The sequence below is a fragment of the Lagopus muta genome, chromosome 1 (genome assembly GCF_023343835.1).
Source record: "Lagopus muta isolate bLagMut1 chromosome 1, bLagMut1 primary, whole genome shotgun sequence".
Classification (NCBI taxonomy): Eukaryota; Metazoa; Chordata; class Aves; order Galliformes; family Phasianidae; genus Lagopus; species Lagopus muta.
In genome coordinates this window covers 59612452-59630246 of record NC_064433.1, presented here as the reverse complement: position 1 = coordinate 59630246, position 17795 = coordinate 59612452, and the positions used below count along the sequence as shown (strand labels likewise).

General features: G+C 42.9%; 1 protein-coding gene across 3 annotated transcripts in view; it reads left to right on the top strand.

Moving 5' to 3' along the window:
• NINJ2 (ninjurin 2) overlaps window positions 1–17795 on the top strand; it is a 512961-nt gene that overhangs the window by 447760 nt on the left and 47406 nt on the right. The window contains exon 1 of one of the 3 annotated variants that reach the window (XM_048943145.1): window positions 17105–17279. The exons of 1 other annotated variant lie outside the window; for it this stretch is intronic. In XM_048943145.1, the coding sequence (XP_048799102.1) occupies window positions 17127–17279 (153 nt within the window). In that variant the 5' untranslated portion in view covers window positions 17105–17126. Of the gene's footprint in view, window positions 1–17104; window positions 17280–17795 lie in introns of those variants that run through there. One more of the 3 variants, XM_048943150.1, reaches the window with a different exon arrangement.

Below are 17795 nucleotides of genomic sequence, written 5' to 3'. Positions count from 1 at the left end.
GCCTCTTTGTGTGGGACAGTGAAGCCCTGCACAGAGATGCTGAAGAGCACCCTTTTGTACCTACAGTTTCTCAGTGTCATTCCAGGCTTGAATCCTCACATCATCTCACTATTAGAGGCTGAGGTTGGGCCCAAAGCTGATGATGTAGTATAGTGTTGTTCTTTACTTAGAAGTAAGATAAGAATTATTATCAAGCTTCCGTCATCACTGTCCAATCTTTAGGGCACCATACTATCACACATAGTAGTTCAATTCAAGGTGCAGTTACTTTAAGAGAGCCAAAGGGGAGTTTCTCTACACTGCAGATTCATGGTTGTTTTCTGCCAAGATGTGAGAGATGTGTGTTTAAAAATCATATTAGCAAGTATAAGCCTGTTTAACTTACCCTGTCTTATATGGATTTTCATCCCTGTGTGCAATCAGTGTCAAGACAATATGAGCAGTGATAATGAATGGCCACATACTGTGTGCTGTAACTTCAGCTCTTTTTAGGGAGCTTGAATCTCTTCCTGATTTCCATCTGCCTCCTGTTCTAATGAAGGCCATCTGGCTCTTCAGAGCCACCTCTGTGCTGATTAGATGGGATGTGTATATTTGAAGTAGCACTGTTCTTCTGAGGAAATTTCCATTTCAGGTATGGACCAGCACAAAAGGGGTTGCCAGCTGGTTGTGGACGTTTCTTTGATACATGAACTTAAAAGCCATAAGTGATGATTCTGTAATCTGACTGGACGTCTGACTTAACCTGAGCTGTTGAATGACACATATTCTCCCATGATATCCCTAACTATTGAAACTATATTGGAATCATACTAGCGCTAAGTATCTAAACAAAGTCCCGAGGATGCCCTTCTGCAATTTGTCTCCATCCCTCAGTGAGCGTTCTCATACCAGCTAGTGAAGACAGCAAGATAATTCACACCAGCTGATGTTCTCAGCCTCCATTTTCTCCTTCCTTCTCTTACTTACTTCAAGGGATAGTGGTCTCCTATTTTTCAGTAGATTTCAATTGCTTGTAAAAATCTATATGCAAAATTTGTGATGTGAGAAAAAAAAGTTCTCCCCAGTGATTTAACAACCTCTCAGGGGCAGCATTACTTGGCAGACACCCAGGAAAGAACGTCACGTCACTGGATGAGTTTTCATACTTCACTGTGCCGTGCTCTCATCTTGATACGGAAACACTTAAGTGCTGATCCTGAGCCCCTTACTCATGGCTCTGGCAGTTACAACAGCCACCGTTAGGCCACAATTTGTGATGCACGATCTGTTTATCTACAGAGACACCAGGTTGGAAGTTGCATAAATGTCCATGTGATCACTGGTCAAGCAACAAAAAGAATACTGTTTTAAAAAATCAAATATGCAGGGAATTCAATAGTAGCCCACATTTCCTGTTACACAAGTCCACTTTCCCTTACCTAACTTCCTCCCGTGTGAACACTGTACTTCCTCAGCTAATTCCTGACAAACAATTTTGTCTTTCCTATCCTATGCCCCACATTCTTTGGATTTTTCATGTAGGTCATAGAATCATTAAAGTTGGAAAAGACCTCTAAGATCATCTAGTCCAACCTTCATTGCGTCAACACAATGCCCACTACTCATGCCCCTCAGTGCCCCATCTGCCCTTGATGTTACAGCTGAGATTTGTCACTTTTTCTTCTTTTTATCACTCTTGCCCTCAGTTCCTCCTGGTTCCCCCAGTTCCTCCTGGTTCCCCGTCCTTGCCTGCCTTTCTGTCCCGTTAGTCCACATCACGCATCACCACTCCCTGCCCTTTTCTGTGAGTTTGCAAAGCCTCCATCAGTGGAGGCCTTTAAGAACAGGCCTGAGCACAATTACCAGAAATAGTATAAGTACTATGCATTCTGCCTTTCAGGAGGAAACCAATTAAAGGCCTTAACTGCAGCCTCTTCCAGACCTGTATCACCCTGATTCTATTATCCTTTGCATTAGTGGGAGAGCAATAATGGAGCCGTGCTTCTTGGCATAAGATTGTTATCTCGGGCTCCTGGGTCTGAAGCTGGAGCTCTCTTTTGGCCTGAACATAAGCATCAGCGCTCATGCTTTCTCTCCTGGCTTCCATTGGTGTCTTCAACTTCTGACCTTCTTCTCTTCATCTTCGGTTATCAAATTACTTTCATTTTCAATCATTCTACATTTTCAAGCACAACCTGGTAGTTCTCATTGGAACTTCCCCGTTAGTCATCAGCAATTCCCTCCCAAGTATTTTAGATCTTTTGTGATAAACATTGCTTGTGTGCACTAAATCATGCAACACTTGTAGACATCAATTGGACTGTGGATTGTGTAATTGAGAATAGGTTCATCCTTTTTGCTGTGTTGCATGGTTTTCTTCTCTTTTTTACACCATTCATGAGATATTTGTCATTTCTGGTAATTCTACACATCCTGCTATCTTGACTGAAAACAGTCTTCCCATCAGTAGCCAAACTTGGCTGTCAGATGCATAAGTAGGATACACCAGTCAAGGAATACAGCCCTTCCAAAAATATTACTTTTCTCTTGCATTAAATCCCTTGGCAAACAAGTTTACCTATTTGCCTATTTTACTGCACGTTAAAAGATTTCAGAATGAATAGCACATTATACCCATCCAGCCACAAATTGCTGTTATCTCTCCCGAACAATTCTCTTATTATACATCCTTTGAAAACCTGATACGCTTGCATAACCTTGGAGCCCGAAGAATAAAGCCCTCCATTAACTTCTTTATACTTTGGATCGGCCCGCAAAAACAGCTAACTGTTCCAGGATCCTTCGCAACAGGACTGCTCATTATCAGCCCTCAGCTATTGTGCTAACAGTTCCACACGGAGTACAAAAAGAAGCAAAAGGGTTTGCCTGTGGCTTTCTATTATTTTAAGCACTCTGGACTGAACTTACATCAATATTGTTACTGGTGTACTTCAAATAATAGCCAAAAGAATAGATGACTGGAAAAAGGTGAGGTGATTTGGGGAGGAGGAGGAAATGCCGATGCTGCTGGAAAAACAATTTTTTTTTTTTTGTAATTTAAAAAACACTGTTTCACTGAGACAGACTTCATGATGAGCACTGCTGAGTCCCATGGAATTAGTCCTAATTTGTACTACAACTGAGAGATGAGTAAAGAGGTACAAAAAGTTGAAGTATATAAAAATTTCAAAGAAAAGTGATCTCTGAAATGATCAGGCAAAGTTTTCAGAACCCTGGTACAGACAGTCCAAAGCCCAAGAGATATTCGAGCTTGTGCAACCCTCTATAGTAAAGGCTTGAAGTTCTCTGAGCAGGGAACTCACAAAAAGCATCTTCAAAACCCAAAGTCTGCATGCTGTATGGCTTCCTTAGAGAATTAGGTTTGCCATCACGCTGTTAAACCAGTGATTATTCACCTATAGAGCACAACTACTACTGGGTCATAGTAATTCAATTCTTTTTGGCTATTCCATTAAGGTTCTTCTGGCAAAATACAATTTACTTTTTTAGCTGTGCTCTATTTTACTTCTTTACATTCTTTTCCTGGAGCTTTTTTCCAGCTCTTTTTATTAGCCACTTCATCTCCTGTTGTGCTGGAAGACAGGAGCACCTCAAACTGTCAGATGCAGGGGTAAAAATCAAAAAACAAAGTAGAAAGCAAACCAAAATCCTATGATATGGATGGGATTTCCCTTTTTCTCCTCATCACTTCCAAACTGAAGCTAATTGGTATCACACCCTGCCCCATGTGAGATGTAGCACACAGCCAGATGCCCACATCGCCAGGCCCCAGTGCTGCTGGTAGCAGCATACCTGAAGTCCCTTTCATTGCTGCTTTAGGACAAGTGAAGGGCAAAAAGGCATCTTCCCTTTTGGGGTGGGGGCTGTCAGAAGGGCACACCACCACTCTCTCCCAAGGGGCTGCTTGTTGGTCCGTTGAGAAGCTGGTGGAGCAGCTGGTCCAGCTCTGTAATGAAACATGCACAGATGCTGGGAATTTGCCCGAGGGTACAGGTCACACATGAGAGATGCAAATAAGGAGTGGATGCAACTTCAGTCAGAGATGGACAGAGACCTGTCCCAGCACAAAGGCAGTTCTTTTCCCTATGATATCCAGCACCTTTGCTGGGGATAAAAGACAGTAGGGATCTTTTCTATTTGATGGGTTGGATTGCTTTGGTTTGGAGTTGTTTTGCTTTGGTTTATTATGGGAAAAAGGCTAAAATGAGATGCTTTCAGGCAAGCACTCATGGTGTTCATTATTATAAGCTGGTAGGAGACAAGACAGGCCTGTGATGATAAAGAACAGAGACTTTCCTCAATCAGCATCACTCCATTCAAGCTTCTAGTAAAGCCATTCCAATTTCTTCTTACCCTTACTGACTGAGGTGTGTGTGCTGCCAGCAGCCTGGGCGGGGAGAGAAAACATTTGGCTGTCATGTCTGAAGTTGGAGAACAGGTACTGAAGGCTCAGAGCCTATATCTGCAGGTGACCAGGATAAAATAGCAGTTTCTAAGGAGGCTGCTCTCATTCACAGCTGATGCTACCTGATAGGAAAAGCTTCTAAAGCAGTTTGCAAGGATAGCGGCACCCAAAACAACAATTATACTCTAAAGAGAGGAGGGGGGAAAAATGCTGAGTAAGGATGAGATTTGATAGTTATAAACAGTGGACTTTGGAAGTCCTATTTCAGGCAAGCAAGATGGTTTACCTTATCATGCAAACTCATCACTCCCCACACACTTTATGTTTGCTGTGGGTTGTATACTGGGTGAGACCATGGTTTTCCTTTGTTTAGTTCACAGTGACCTTGTAGCTCCTACACAATGGGCAGTCACATAATCAGGTGTCACGGCCAACACTTCACAGAACGGGTGAAGTTTGTGAGAAATGCTGTTGTTACCATATTTCTTGGCATCTGCAATCCAGGCTTTTCTATCCAAAACCTACAACAACAATAATAATAATAAATCACCAACACCCTTCATGCTAGTTAATAGACATATAAAATAATAAAATATTTTCCTCTGGAGGAAATTATTTTTTTTTCTAGCACAGTGATGGATTTCATTAGGAAAAAAAATGTGCTTATTCCAAAACAACTGTTATCATTCTAGGCCATTTCCGTGGGTTTCTATCTATTATAATCTAATCACAAGTATTTTTAGAACATCAGTGAATAATAATGTTAGACAGCGCTGATCTCCGCGAGACAACTTGAAATTCCCAGTTCAGTTTCTGCTAGGGAAGCACATCACAGAAAGCACCATCACAAATCTGCACCTTTGTTACACAGGCTGGCAGAGTGATCAAGGACTTGGAAGGGCTGCCATCTGAAGTTGCTTCTGTAGGAAGATATACTGTTAAGGATCAGAGCAGAAGGGCTTTTGTACTGCCGCTGGAGTAAGTGCTTATAGATAAAAGGAGGATGCCTGGGCCTGGGCCATCAACTTGACATGAAATTCACTTAGAAGTAAGCATGGGATGGTGAAGTGAAAAACAAATTGCATGTATTTTTACTTTGCTTAAGTAGTACCCCAATCACCCTGTAAATGAATGCTGATGCTCAGTGAGGTTACTGGAATGGAGGATGTACAGCATCACTTTGCACAAGAATTTGAACAAGCATGGTAGCAGAATGAAAAGTGTAGAGACTACATTACAGACATTTTCATTATGTTTAGTGTGTTTTTGTCAAGCCCTCAGAATGCCTGGAGTGCAAACAGGTGGCCACCTGTGACAGGTCCCCATAACAAACTATCACCACAGCGGACTTTTACAAACATGGATGCAGGTACATTGTCTCTCATTCCTTGAGGAGCCCCTTCAGATCCCAGATGAAATATACTGGGTAAGACAAATAGAAAGGGGAAGATTTTTATAGCTTCTGCTGTGGTTAGAGAGGAGATTTTAGCTTTTGAATCCCTTTGACACCTTTTACTTAGGCAATAGAAAATCCTCCTTTTTAGAGACACGTTCTTTTGTAATATTGAAAAACAAATAATATAATGATTTATTAAAAAAAAAAAAAAAAAAAAGACTGGGTGAGAGAGAAAGGATAGCTTATCAAAAACTTTCATCTTATGTTGTTCAGTTCTCTTAAATTCTCATTTTACCATCATCCAGAGCCCACATATACTCCTACCATGGAGTGACCAACACATAGGGCATCCCCAGTCCAAAGATCACCAAGTACCTAATGAAATTCAGCAGCTGATTACTTACCATAAGCACAAAGAGCATTTTGCTCACCACTGAAATTTAGCAGCCTCCAGGATGGAAAACAGTAAGTACTGTTTGAGGATTCTAAGGCATATAGTTGCAAATAATATTATTAGTAAGAAAAAAATAGAATAGTTGGATTGGTTGGAAAAAAAGCTCTCAAATCATCTAGTCCATTTGCCAATCCATCCCCACCATGCCTACCAACCATGTTCCTCAGTGCTATATCCACATGGTTCTTGAACACCACTAGGGATGATGACTCCACCACTTTGCTGGGCACGTTAGGCACAAATGAATCAATTACCCATCATGAATGTTATCAGAATCAGAGAGATTTACATTTTGATAAAGTCCAGAAAGTGATACAGGATTTTAACTGATTCAATTAGTTAAATCCTTGGTTTTAGAGCTGCCACCACAACACAAACCACTCTGCCTACTAAACAATGTCCTGCACACTGGCTCACAGCTTTGGGGTTTTGTTTGTTTGTTTGTTTGCTTGTTTTAAGTAGAAGGGGAACTAAGCCCACATGAATTTTCCTCATAAGAAGAGCGTATGCCTGAAGAAGTGGACATAATAAATGGTAATCCAGATGCAATCCCACCTGTAGGCCACCGCCTCACGGTCTATGCTTTCTGCTGAAGGATCAAAGTCGGTTGTAGATGCCTGTGAAGCAAGGCTGGAGCAAGGGGTACACCTTTTCCACCTCTTGGCAAATCCCTGCTTCCCAGCTCAGGCAGGGTCGACATGCTGTCATTTGGAAGTACCAATGCTCTTGCTCACTCCCATGCAGGAAAGGGTTGGGTCTTGCTCCTGTTGCTTCATTTGAATGTGGTTTCGTAGGAGCAGCAAAAAGTGGATACTAGCTGGAGTAGATTCTGTCATCATCTGTACCAGCATTAACTTGAGATAGATTTCTGACATAAATGATCATCTCTAAATATACTGCAGTATAAATGAGAGCAAAATGTGACATTAAAGCACAAAATTTACTGTTGCTGCCTGCAGGACTGTGAGTTCTATTAGAAATATTTCAAAACATTTATCATCCCCAAAGACTAATTAAAGACAAGCAATTCTTTAGCAACAGCTCAGCCTTGCAAATTACTTTCTGATGGGATACGCAGAAGAATATCATTCCTGATGCTCTCAGGTTATTTTTTGTTGGTTTTTTTTTTCCCCTCGATCATTGTTTTCCCTTACCTGCAGCCTGGTTTTCAGTGGCAACAATGAATGACTTACCTCTAGATGGGACAAAACAACTCCTTGTAACTTCCAAGATCAAGATCAGCGAAGGAGCTCAGACCTTCAAACAAATGGTTGAGGAGCTGGCTATAGTACCTAGATCTCAGGTTTGAGCATGAAATATTACAGGTGATCACACAGCCTTAGCCCCCATGTTCACACAGGGCTTGGCTGTGCAAGTCAGGCAGCCAGGTCGTTCGGTCACATTACTCATTCACCTAAAGCTCAGCACTTTGCTCAATGCTTTGCTGTTTCAGTTTGGAGTGGTCAGCACTCTGCAGATTTGAACCTGCTCTTCCTCCTACATCAAGGGGTAGTGGGGCAGATTTGGATCTCCCACCAGTTTTAACAGGTATAAGCTACGTGATAACAGGTATTGCTATTTAGCTGGTATCTCACTAAGGCAGTTATGCGTCACTTAGTCAGTAGCGAAAGAGAAATAACAATCTCACATGAGTATGGAACCAGTAAGTAGTACCAGTGAAATATTAGAAAAGTGACTGGAAAGCCAGAACTAGTACACAATCCATGGCTAATGTCATATATTTAAGCATCAGTCATTATGCAAGCTAGTGCTGCACAGTGACCCTGATAAGGAGCTGCTGTTACAGAAGTCCTTACACTAGAAAGGATTAAAACTTCACTTCTCAACGGTAATCAGAAACAGTCCTGTAGAAATAAAAGCGGTTGTACTTGTGTGAAAGCTCAGCATTAAGACTGCAGAGCAAAAGAAAACAATGCTTTGTTTAGTGAATCCCCATGATCTATTTATTTTTTTTTTCGCAGTATTCCCTCATCTCACAAGCACATCTGGTGTTTTAGGAACATTGTATTCAACAGGGTAAAAGGACAGTAGGGCCAAGAATAACAAATGAAAAATGAAAACACTGGAGCCTAACGCTGATCTCATATGGGTGTAAATCAGAGGGATTCCAGCAAAGCCTTTTGGAGCCACACCAATGATATACTTGTGTCTGATTCAGAGCAAAAACTGTAGAGACTGGGGATCATCAGGACTTACTCTCAGGCCTGAAATTCTCCCATTCTACCAGGAAGTGTTACTGCAAAAGGTTTCTAAAAGGGCTACACACAAATATCAAAAATATGCTGTGGCAATGAGAAAGCCAAAGCAAAAATGTTTGAGCAGTTCTTGTGTCTGCTCCGTGCAATACTAAACACTCATTCAACCAGATTAAGCACGAGGATTTAATATGCAACTTGCAGTCCAAGAAGGATTTTGCCAGCAAATAAATACATATTTTGCACCTACTTCCTGAATTGATACATTAAGTTTGCTCTTAAGCCCTTAGAGCCAAAGGAAGCCCTTCCACTGACTTCAGGGTGGGTTAGACGAGTCTCTAAACAGCTCTCTGTAAGGACCTCTGAATAATATACATTATTGCACTTTGTATTCCTGGGCTTGACCTGAGGCATTGTGGTAACAGCAGTACTTGGAACACATGGCATTTTAACTAAATAGGCTGTCTTTAAAATGTAAACAGTTCTCAGCTGTTTGTTGATAAAACTGTTTGAAGAGAGCAGACATTAAAACCTCTTCATCTCCATTCGTTGTGGGTAAGATCCTATCAGGGAGGAACAGTGTAGCCATAAATGTCCCCACAGAAATTATTTGTGAAACTGAAAATTCCGTTTTCCAGCAGCAAGAAAGCAAGAGGACAGAAGAAGACATCAATAGATAGTAGTGTTAAGTTTCCCAATCTCACCTTCCACCATAAGAAATCAATTGTTTTCTTTCATTGCAATGCATTTTCCAGAGCTAAGTCACTTCAAATTAGAGCCATCATAAAAACACGGGTCTTTCTCTTCCCAGAGTCACGACAAGAAATACTTGGCACTTTTTGTTTAATAGCCAGGTGCTGCTGGTTTAATTCCATCCCATTGCAGCTATAGTTTTACTTCCCTTACTAACCCCTCTTCCCTGTTTCAAACATCAGCAGAATTCCCTCTCCCTTCCCTGGCTCTCTTCCTTCTGGCCTGCTCTTAAGCTCACATTAGACAAGAGGACATTCTGTGGACTTAGAGGGGCTTTGTAGGAGGCATTATCTTTAGCTATCTTTCACGTGCTTTGCTCTTAAAACACTTCTTTGCAAATTATGTCTTTTGTCACTTGCAGTCATTGCTTTTGAAGCTGCCTGTTTTTCATCAATACCTGGGAGGAAAGCAGCCCAGCGCTCCAGCTCTCTCTCCATATTAAATCTCTCTGTGTTTCCCTGCTGTCAGTTCCCCAGGTGCTTTCCTACCCAATTATGCCCTTTTAGTGTCCGTTTTGCTGGGAGTCAGGATACTGCTTGCCTTGTAAACCCACTCAGGCTTGTCCCTTGTTTGACTTTGCATTCATCGAGCATCAAGCCAAACAGCAGCTCAGATACCTGACCTCAAAGACTGATGTTCAGCAAGAAGCACTGAGATCTTGAGGCAAAGGGTTTCATATTACTGGCTCCTGTGTCTTTCATTGATTAGAGGTTTTACAACTGATAGTGGGTTTCAAGGTTTATTTGGGAACTCAGTCAGGAGCACACAGACGGGGGAAGGGAGACAGTAAGTAAGGCTGAGGATTTCTTTTATAGCCAGCGTGCGGTGTTAAGGTGGGAATAAGCTGAAAGGAATGCCATTAACATGTCATTTCCAGACCTACAACCTCACTCATCCTTGGGTCAGCTCTCAGGGCAGTAGGAGGAGTCAGCTGGAGGAGTTAATTGAAGGAAGTTTGTTCACTTTCTGCTAAATGTATTATATTAGCTCCAGCTGAAGTGAATGAGAGCAATCTGGATATCTGAATTACTCTGTACAAGCAATAACTTGATTTTCAATTCTAGGCCCTTGAGAAAATAGCATACAGGTGACATGTTACCAGCACACTGTAAGCTTCACAACATTTGTCCAGAGCATGAAATGTGCCCATGGCAAGCTCTGCTGCCAGGCTCAGATTTGGGAAAGTCTCCATTCAGGCAGAGAGGAACATGGGGAAGGGTACCATACAGAAAGGAGCAAGAAGGGCAAAGAATCCTTACTTTGACCATTTCCCAAGGGTTAGATTCAGAGGAGACTTCCAGAAGAAAAGCAAAGAAGTGCCCAAGAGTTTTAATTAGCTGAACTTTCCAAAATTTACGCTGGGAAATGGCTCACAAATCTGCCAGGCACAGCAAAGCTGAGAAATGCTGCTGAGGCCCAACTCAGATATGGATCAAGACTGTAAGCACTGAAGTCAGTAGAAATATCCACAGGGAAGTTTAGACAGCAGCAAATTTCTGGTTCAGAAGTTTCATGGAGATGGTTAGGTAACCACAGGAGGACTCAGAAAAAAAGAATTTGCTCCGACTGTGAAGGACCACGCAACATTAGCAATGACCACGTAACAGGGGTGTGTGCCTCCGTGCGTGTGCAGGCACTCGTGTGTGCCTCCTGCCCCACCAGTGCTGAAGAAGTTTCAGGGATTGGCCTGTCTTGAACTAATGAGATGAAAAAAGAGTGTGAAGCAACCTGTAACTTCTGTAGGCCATGGCTGAGGTGCTGCAAAGAGAGGGTACACACTGGAGAGCACATTACCCTTTTCTAACCTCTTGTAGCCTGTGTATGAGATAAGGATCAACATGGGAGCCCTTTGTCCACCTGGGTTCCCAAGGAAGCATCGGTTAGGCTGTAGCCTCAATGGGCTCCCAGCTTCTGGAGTGTTGCCTTCTTCTGTGAGACATGTGGTTAATTAATTAACTGTCTTAACTTACCTATGCAATAGCAGGTGTTCATCTGAGGAAGACAGTGTTCAGGTCTCAAGAACTTCTCCCCAAATTCAATAAGGTTTCACCACTCCAAATTATTCCCTTGAGAGCCAAATCAAGTGTGAGCTGCTAGAATTTCTGGGATTTATCATTGGCTGCTTAGCTACATGACCTTCAGGTGGTGGTCAGGAGGTGACCTTGGGCTCCCTGCAGCCCGATCCACCTTCAATCTATTCTCCTTTTCTGAATGTGGCTTACCACAACGTTTTAAAAATTTGAAGAGTGCTGTAAGAATCTTCCTTGTCTAGCATGCATCCTGTCTGCCTAGCTGGAATTACTGATTTTCTCCCAAGGACAGACAGAAAATTCACTCTTAGTTGGATCCCTCAAAAGTTTCAGACTGTGCCCAATCCTCCTATTATCAGACCAAATACAAAGAAGATTATTCCACTATTATTTCTCTTCCTTGCATCACTATGACTATTTTCACCTGTACTATATGAATCCAGTCTGCCAACAGTTCAAAGCTCTCCAATTATTCAACTGACGAGAGTTCAGAGAGCAACAAGAACACTTGGCGATCTGTGAAATATAATCTGTGAGGAAATGGCAAAAGAATTTTTGTTTCCTTAAATATAGAGAAGGCTGAAAAAAGACATGATAACAGTCCTCAAAAATGTAAACCACCACAGCAAAGAGGAAGGAAATAATCTTTTCTCTCCCACATGAAGAGGATAAGAGTAACAAGCTAAAACTGTAGCGAGGCTGATTTATTTATTTATTAAGTTAGGCTTCAGCAAAGCCATTCTTGGCTGTAAGGGTTGTGATACTGAAGCAGTCACATGAGATGCCTTGGAAGTCTCCACAGCTGGAATGATTTTGGAGCAGGCTGGGTCAACATCTGTGCTAATGGGACAAGCACCACTGAGCTGCTGTTGCAGGAGAAGCAATCTGTGACCATTCAAAATCCTTTATTGCCTTGCTTTCTTATAATTTAATAATTCATTGGATAAGTACATGTTCATTTGTTACCCTTTGACAGAATTTTTGAAATATGCTTGTATCTTTGTGTTCTCAGTCTCCAGAGACTTCCTTATAATTGTCACCTTTCCAACTGTGCTCTGTGGTTCTTTCCTGTTAAAGGTGATGCAAGTCCTTCCAGCTAGGAGCTTGAACCCTGCTACTCATTGAAAGATAATGGGACTAATGCTTCTTCATATACTAAAAAAAAAAAAAGAAGAAGAAGAAGAAAGGACCTTTTGGCTACATAGTTGCTTGCCTTCACTTTTGCTGTGGCTTGCACTACCATGCTGCCAGTCTATGGTTCTATGACTCTATCATACCAGGTAATCCCCTCAGTAGGCTAAGCAATCTCTGTCTCCAGGCTGATTTAGTTGCTTGTCCTTATTACTATCCCTGGCTGGCTTTTCCAGAATATCTTCACTTAGGCAGATGAGAGCCTTCTCAAAATTTCTAACCTACATTTTTTCTTGGCCGACTTATAAATTAGTTCCTGTGCTAATGCTGGGCTTCCATCTCCTTGATATTATCCATCTTAAAAGATGGCATCAGTATCCCTCTTGTTTTTCATTCTGTAAAGCTAAACAAATCTTTTCATACTCTCTTAGAGGATGTGCGCCCATAACAGATCATGAGGACCCTCCTTTCTTGATGTAGTGAAGGCCCAAAATTATAGACTGGAGAGAGGTTGTCTCAAAGGCTGCCACTTTTACAACAAAAAATCAAGGCCTGGGAAGGGTTAAGAAGTGAAGTAGCCTGTTATTTGCTTGGTTAGAAGAGTAGTAGTCTTTTAGGATCTCTTGAGTTCTTGGTTATGTGGTTCTCTCCTAAGCACCACAAGAAATCTGAGAGTGCTGTAGAAGAACAATTCTCATATCAATCTTTGGGCAGCATGGCTTTCTGCTGCCAGCAGACTCTGCAGGCCAGTGCAGAGGCCTGGGAACTGCAACTCTTCTTCCCACATCCCCTCTGCATTGGCCAGCCCCACTGATGGTACCAGCACTGCTATGCCATGGTTACACCCCAGCAGCAATGCTGCTTGAACCAGTTTGTCCCCACCCTTCTCCACTCCCAGCAGCATTTTCCATTCCTCACTGGGCACCCTTGCTATTGCCAGCAGAAGTGTTTGTGCAGTTATGTGCAGAACCAGGTCAGAGATTTGATCCCAGCCAAGAAAAAATGGCTAAATATACGTAAATTTTTTCCAGCTGGAATAAGTTCTTCTGTCTGGTCTCTTGGGTGGCTGCACAAGCAGTTTAGCTGGCATATAGGAGGGAAGATGACAGGGGTGGAAATGAGCACCTTTACCATGAATGCTTCTCCCAAGGGAACATGGCTGTTCTGCAGTGCCTTCCCTCTGCTCTCAGCTAGTGTGGGCTGATCTTGCAAGGGAAATCATATACTTGTTCTTCATCGTGCCCCACGTGCTCCTCACCCTCCTTACAAGGAACACTGCGCTTTCCCCATTTATCTTTTGTATATATCACCAAAAAGACTAACCAAATCAAAAACAGACCAGTTTTGGAGACCACTTGTCTTGTGGGATAAACACAGAGTCTAAGAAGGGGGATCATTAACCCTAAAACTAGCAAGTGCTGCCACTCATGTCAGAATCTCTTTTAGGAGTCATGTCACATTTTATATACCTTAATCTTTGAACCATCACGATGGTGTGTTCTGGCATCGTAACAAGTACTGGAAAGATAATTAATCCCTTGTAATCAAATTTAGCAACAAGAAAATCTTATATCTGTGTTCATGGAGGTATTCTTTCTTAGTATGCTATTACAACTCGAGTTAAAATAAACCTACCTCTCTCTCCTCACATTTTCCAGTTCTGAGCTTTGCTGTTAGTGATATATACAAATAACTTCCAGGAAGAATGTTTTTGTTTGAAGTCTTCCCTTTCTAATGTGTTTGGCTCCAGATACTCCAAGGACGGTTGTTACAGCCATTACTACTAACACGCTTTGCAGAAAAACTCCTTCACGCTATCTTCGGAGAGTGAATTGGGAATCTAGCTTGACAGAAGTGAAGGACACAAGAATTACTGCAAGCTGTGACTGATTTCTGTAGGTAATTTGAGGATGTTACACAGGTTTATTACTCTTGCAATATCTCTCTGGAGAGCATGAGGAAATCAAAAAGGTAGCATAGCACTTAGATACAGTACTAAGAAAAATAGTTGAAAAAGTACATTCTTATATCACAGAATCACAGAATCACAGAATGGCCAGGGTTGGAAGGGACCTCAAGGATCATGAATCTCCAACCCCCCTGCCACATGCAGGGCCACCAACCTCCACGTTTAATGCTAAACCAGGCTGCCCAGGGCCCCATCCAGCCTGGTCTTGAACACCTCCAAGGACGGGGCATCCACAGCCTCTCTGGGCAGCCTGTTCCAGTACCTCACCACTCTCTCTGTAAAGAACTTCCCCCTGACATCCAACCTAAATCTTCCCTCCCTCAACTTAAAACCGCTTCCCCTCGTCCTACACATATCAACCCTTTCAAAGAGTTGATTCCCCTCCCCTCTGTAGGCTCCCTTTATATCACGAACCTTGTCCAAAATTAGCTCACTGGTGATTTTTGTTTATCTATCAAGTAAAGTGATGGATACTTCATTCCTGTCTGACCACCAAAAGCTATTTTGGACTTGTTTTTATGCCTGTCACATGTGTAGGGACTCAAAAACTTTGGCCAGACTTCACGGATCATTTGCTGGAGATGTGTTCACAAAAAATCTGCACAGCATGAACTCCTTGTGACTCCCAGGAGTGGCCTCAACAAACACAGTGGATGCACATCCAGTGCAAATTATCTATCAATAAACAATACATTATTTATAAACTGGTCAACCACATTTTTTTAGAGTATGCTAAGAAAAGTAATTGAAAACATGTAAATGTCTATATTCCCATCCCTGTAACAGTGTACTTACTTACAGTGAGTTTTTAGTTAACATATAGTTAACACCAGGACAGCAAGTCAACAGCAGGAGGTAGCCAGTGGGTTTTGAACTAGATGCTCTTTTCAGTAAAGAAAAAAAAGCCAACAGGTGCTGAAAAGGAGCAAGGAGTAGTGCCTCACTTTTGTTTTCCATTTAAACAAGCTCTTCACTAGCAACAAGACATAGCCTCTCATTCAAGAGTAGGAGCCATGAAGGTGGCTTTCATTGTGACTATAGAATCAGCTGCACCTAAATTCATGTAAACAGAGTGTATCTTTTAAGCAAGCTGAAGTCTTAAGTCTTTTTGTGTCGTTCGCTTTCAGAAGACAAAATTAAATCTAAAAGCTGACTGTGTTATCAAAACAAACGAAAGCAAGAATACAGAAGCCATTTGTTCTAGCCTCTGTCATTTACTTTAGAAGGAAAGATGTTGGTTTAGATTGTCTAGCTGTTGGATGGGGGCCCAGATTGGGCCCAAATGACAATTCTGCCTTATCTTTTCAGCAGACGAGCTGCTGTTGTGTTACCCCTTACTATATGTCAGAATAACTGGGGAGGTGAGCCATGCACACAGCCCAACAGACTTAAAGGAGAAGGATCTCTCAAAATCAATAACTGCTCCCTGGAGAAAGTAAGCTTGACCAACTCCACATAGACACATTGTATCAAGAAAGATAATTTGGCAGTAACAGAAGCCTTTCTCCATGGGAACTGTGTGGCTCTGCCCCCTTCCTTGCCCCAGTTACGTTTGTGGCTGGGTCGGCTCCCAGCTGCCTGATGTCAGCCCAAGGCTGAGCCGGAGCTGAAGGGTGAGCTAGGCAAGGCTGCATCCCTGCAGCATCCCTGGCCAAGGTGGGCTCAAGCTGCTGTAGAGGCCACAGGCTAAAGGTCAGATGAGGGATATCCTCATCCTGCTTTCCTGCATAGTATTAGCTTGCTCACTGGATATATCTCAGTGCTTCAGCTCATACATCTGTGAGAAAAAAACGAAAGCTGTTTGAGAGGAATGCAGGGGGACTAAATTCATCAGCACTTTGAAATGAACTTGCAGTACTAAGCACTGGTATTATCACTGCAAAACCAGGCCTTTTGCTGGGAAGCATCAATGCAACAGGATCGCCTACTGACAGAGTTGTCAGCACTTTTTATAAGGCTGGAGCAGTAGGACATGCATTTGGTTAAACTGTTTAAGCAGCATATATTACTTACCATACATTTTTCATGCTATTGTGACGAGAGAAATTGTCCTTCAAAAAGCCAAAGAAGCCGACCTGATCTGCAGGTGGTACAAAATAGCAGAGAATCCGGAATCTAGACAATTGCACTGATTCTTCTGCCTAAGCATTCCACCTAATAATAACTTATTTTCCTACACTGTGATTTGATTCTGGCTGCATGTGTTTCCATTCCAGTGACATCTGTAGTTGTTTTTGACTTAAGCAAAAAGCAGAACTCGATTTCAGCCAAGACCAGCTATATCAAATTGAAGCTAGAAAAAGTGCTGGGGAGGGATAAGGAAGGGCATTTTGGCTAGGGAGAAAAATGAGAAGAAGCGACTATAAACAGAGCAAAGTGGAAATTTTACCTCAGCCGTAACAATATCTTTGCTGTGGCAGCAGCTAGCAGGCATAACTTTCTGGACCTAAGCTCTTTACCCGTTAGTTTTTCATCTGCACTCTCAGCTGCATGCTGATGAGCTGGGCGAGCTGGGGATCACGTCTGCAGCCAAACAGCCCACGCCAGGAACCGCTTGGTACACTGGCTGCAAACCTGCATCCCAGCCCAAGCGAGCTCATGAGGCTCAGCTGGGCTCTGAGAGGTAACACAGACACGTCATGAGCACGACTGTCATGGAAAGTCTAAGAAGAACGCTTGTTCCACACGCTGCCTGGACAATGCAGCATTGGCTGCCACCCCCTCTCTCAGCCCCCAGCCGATGCCAAGGCGGGCGGCCGGCCGCAGCTGATGAATAGTGGGTCTGTTCCAGCAGCTGAGCGGCCTGGTCCAGCAAGGAGAGAGTCTCCGGGAACGCAGAGTGCACCGCTCCTCGTGCCGTCTGCAGGGAAGGGAGCCGGGGGCAGCGGGATGGCCTCAGAAGGGGAGAGCATCAACCTGCAAGTGAGTCCATCTCGGGGAAATAGCTGGGGAGGGAGAAACGGGAGGGAAGATCCCTGCTTCAGGGGATACATTCACCCCTTCTATCACTCGCTCCTCTGTTCCAGCAGCCAATTTCACTTGCTGCTTTTTGACTCTGCTCTCCGTTGAAGTGAAACTAGCTCTGCCCCTGCTCTGCCAGGAGCTAGGAGTCTTTTCCTGAAAGAGGGTAAGAAGAGGGGAATTGCTAAGAAGAGCTGCTCTGGGGGGCAGCGGGAGCAGAAGGGAGTGTTCAGCTCTCAGGAGGAGGCAGCACATACTTTACAAGCTGCAAAACTCCGATCCGTTCCTCATCTCACAAAGCCTTGCTCTGTTTGGCAGAAACTGCTCCCAATCTGGAGAGGAGGAGAAGAAATAAATACAGCAAATGCTGAGCGAGTGCAGAGGCCAGGGTTTCCTATGTGGGGTTTGCAGAGAAACAACACTTCTTGATAAAACTCTTTCAGTTCTCCACGTTCCTTTCTGAGTATTTGTGTTTTT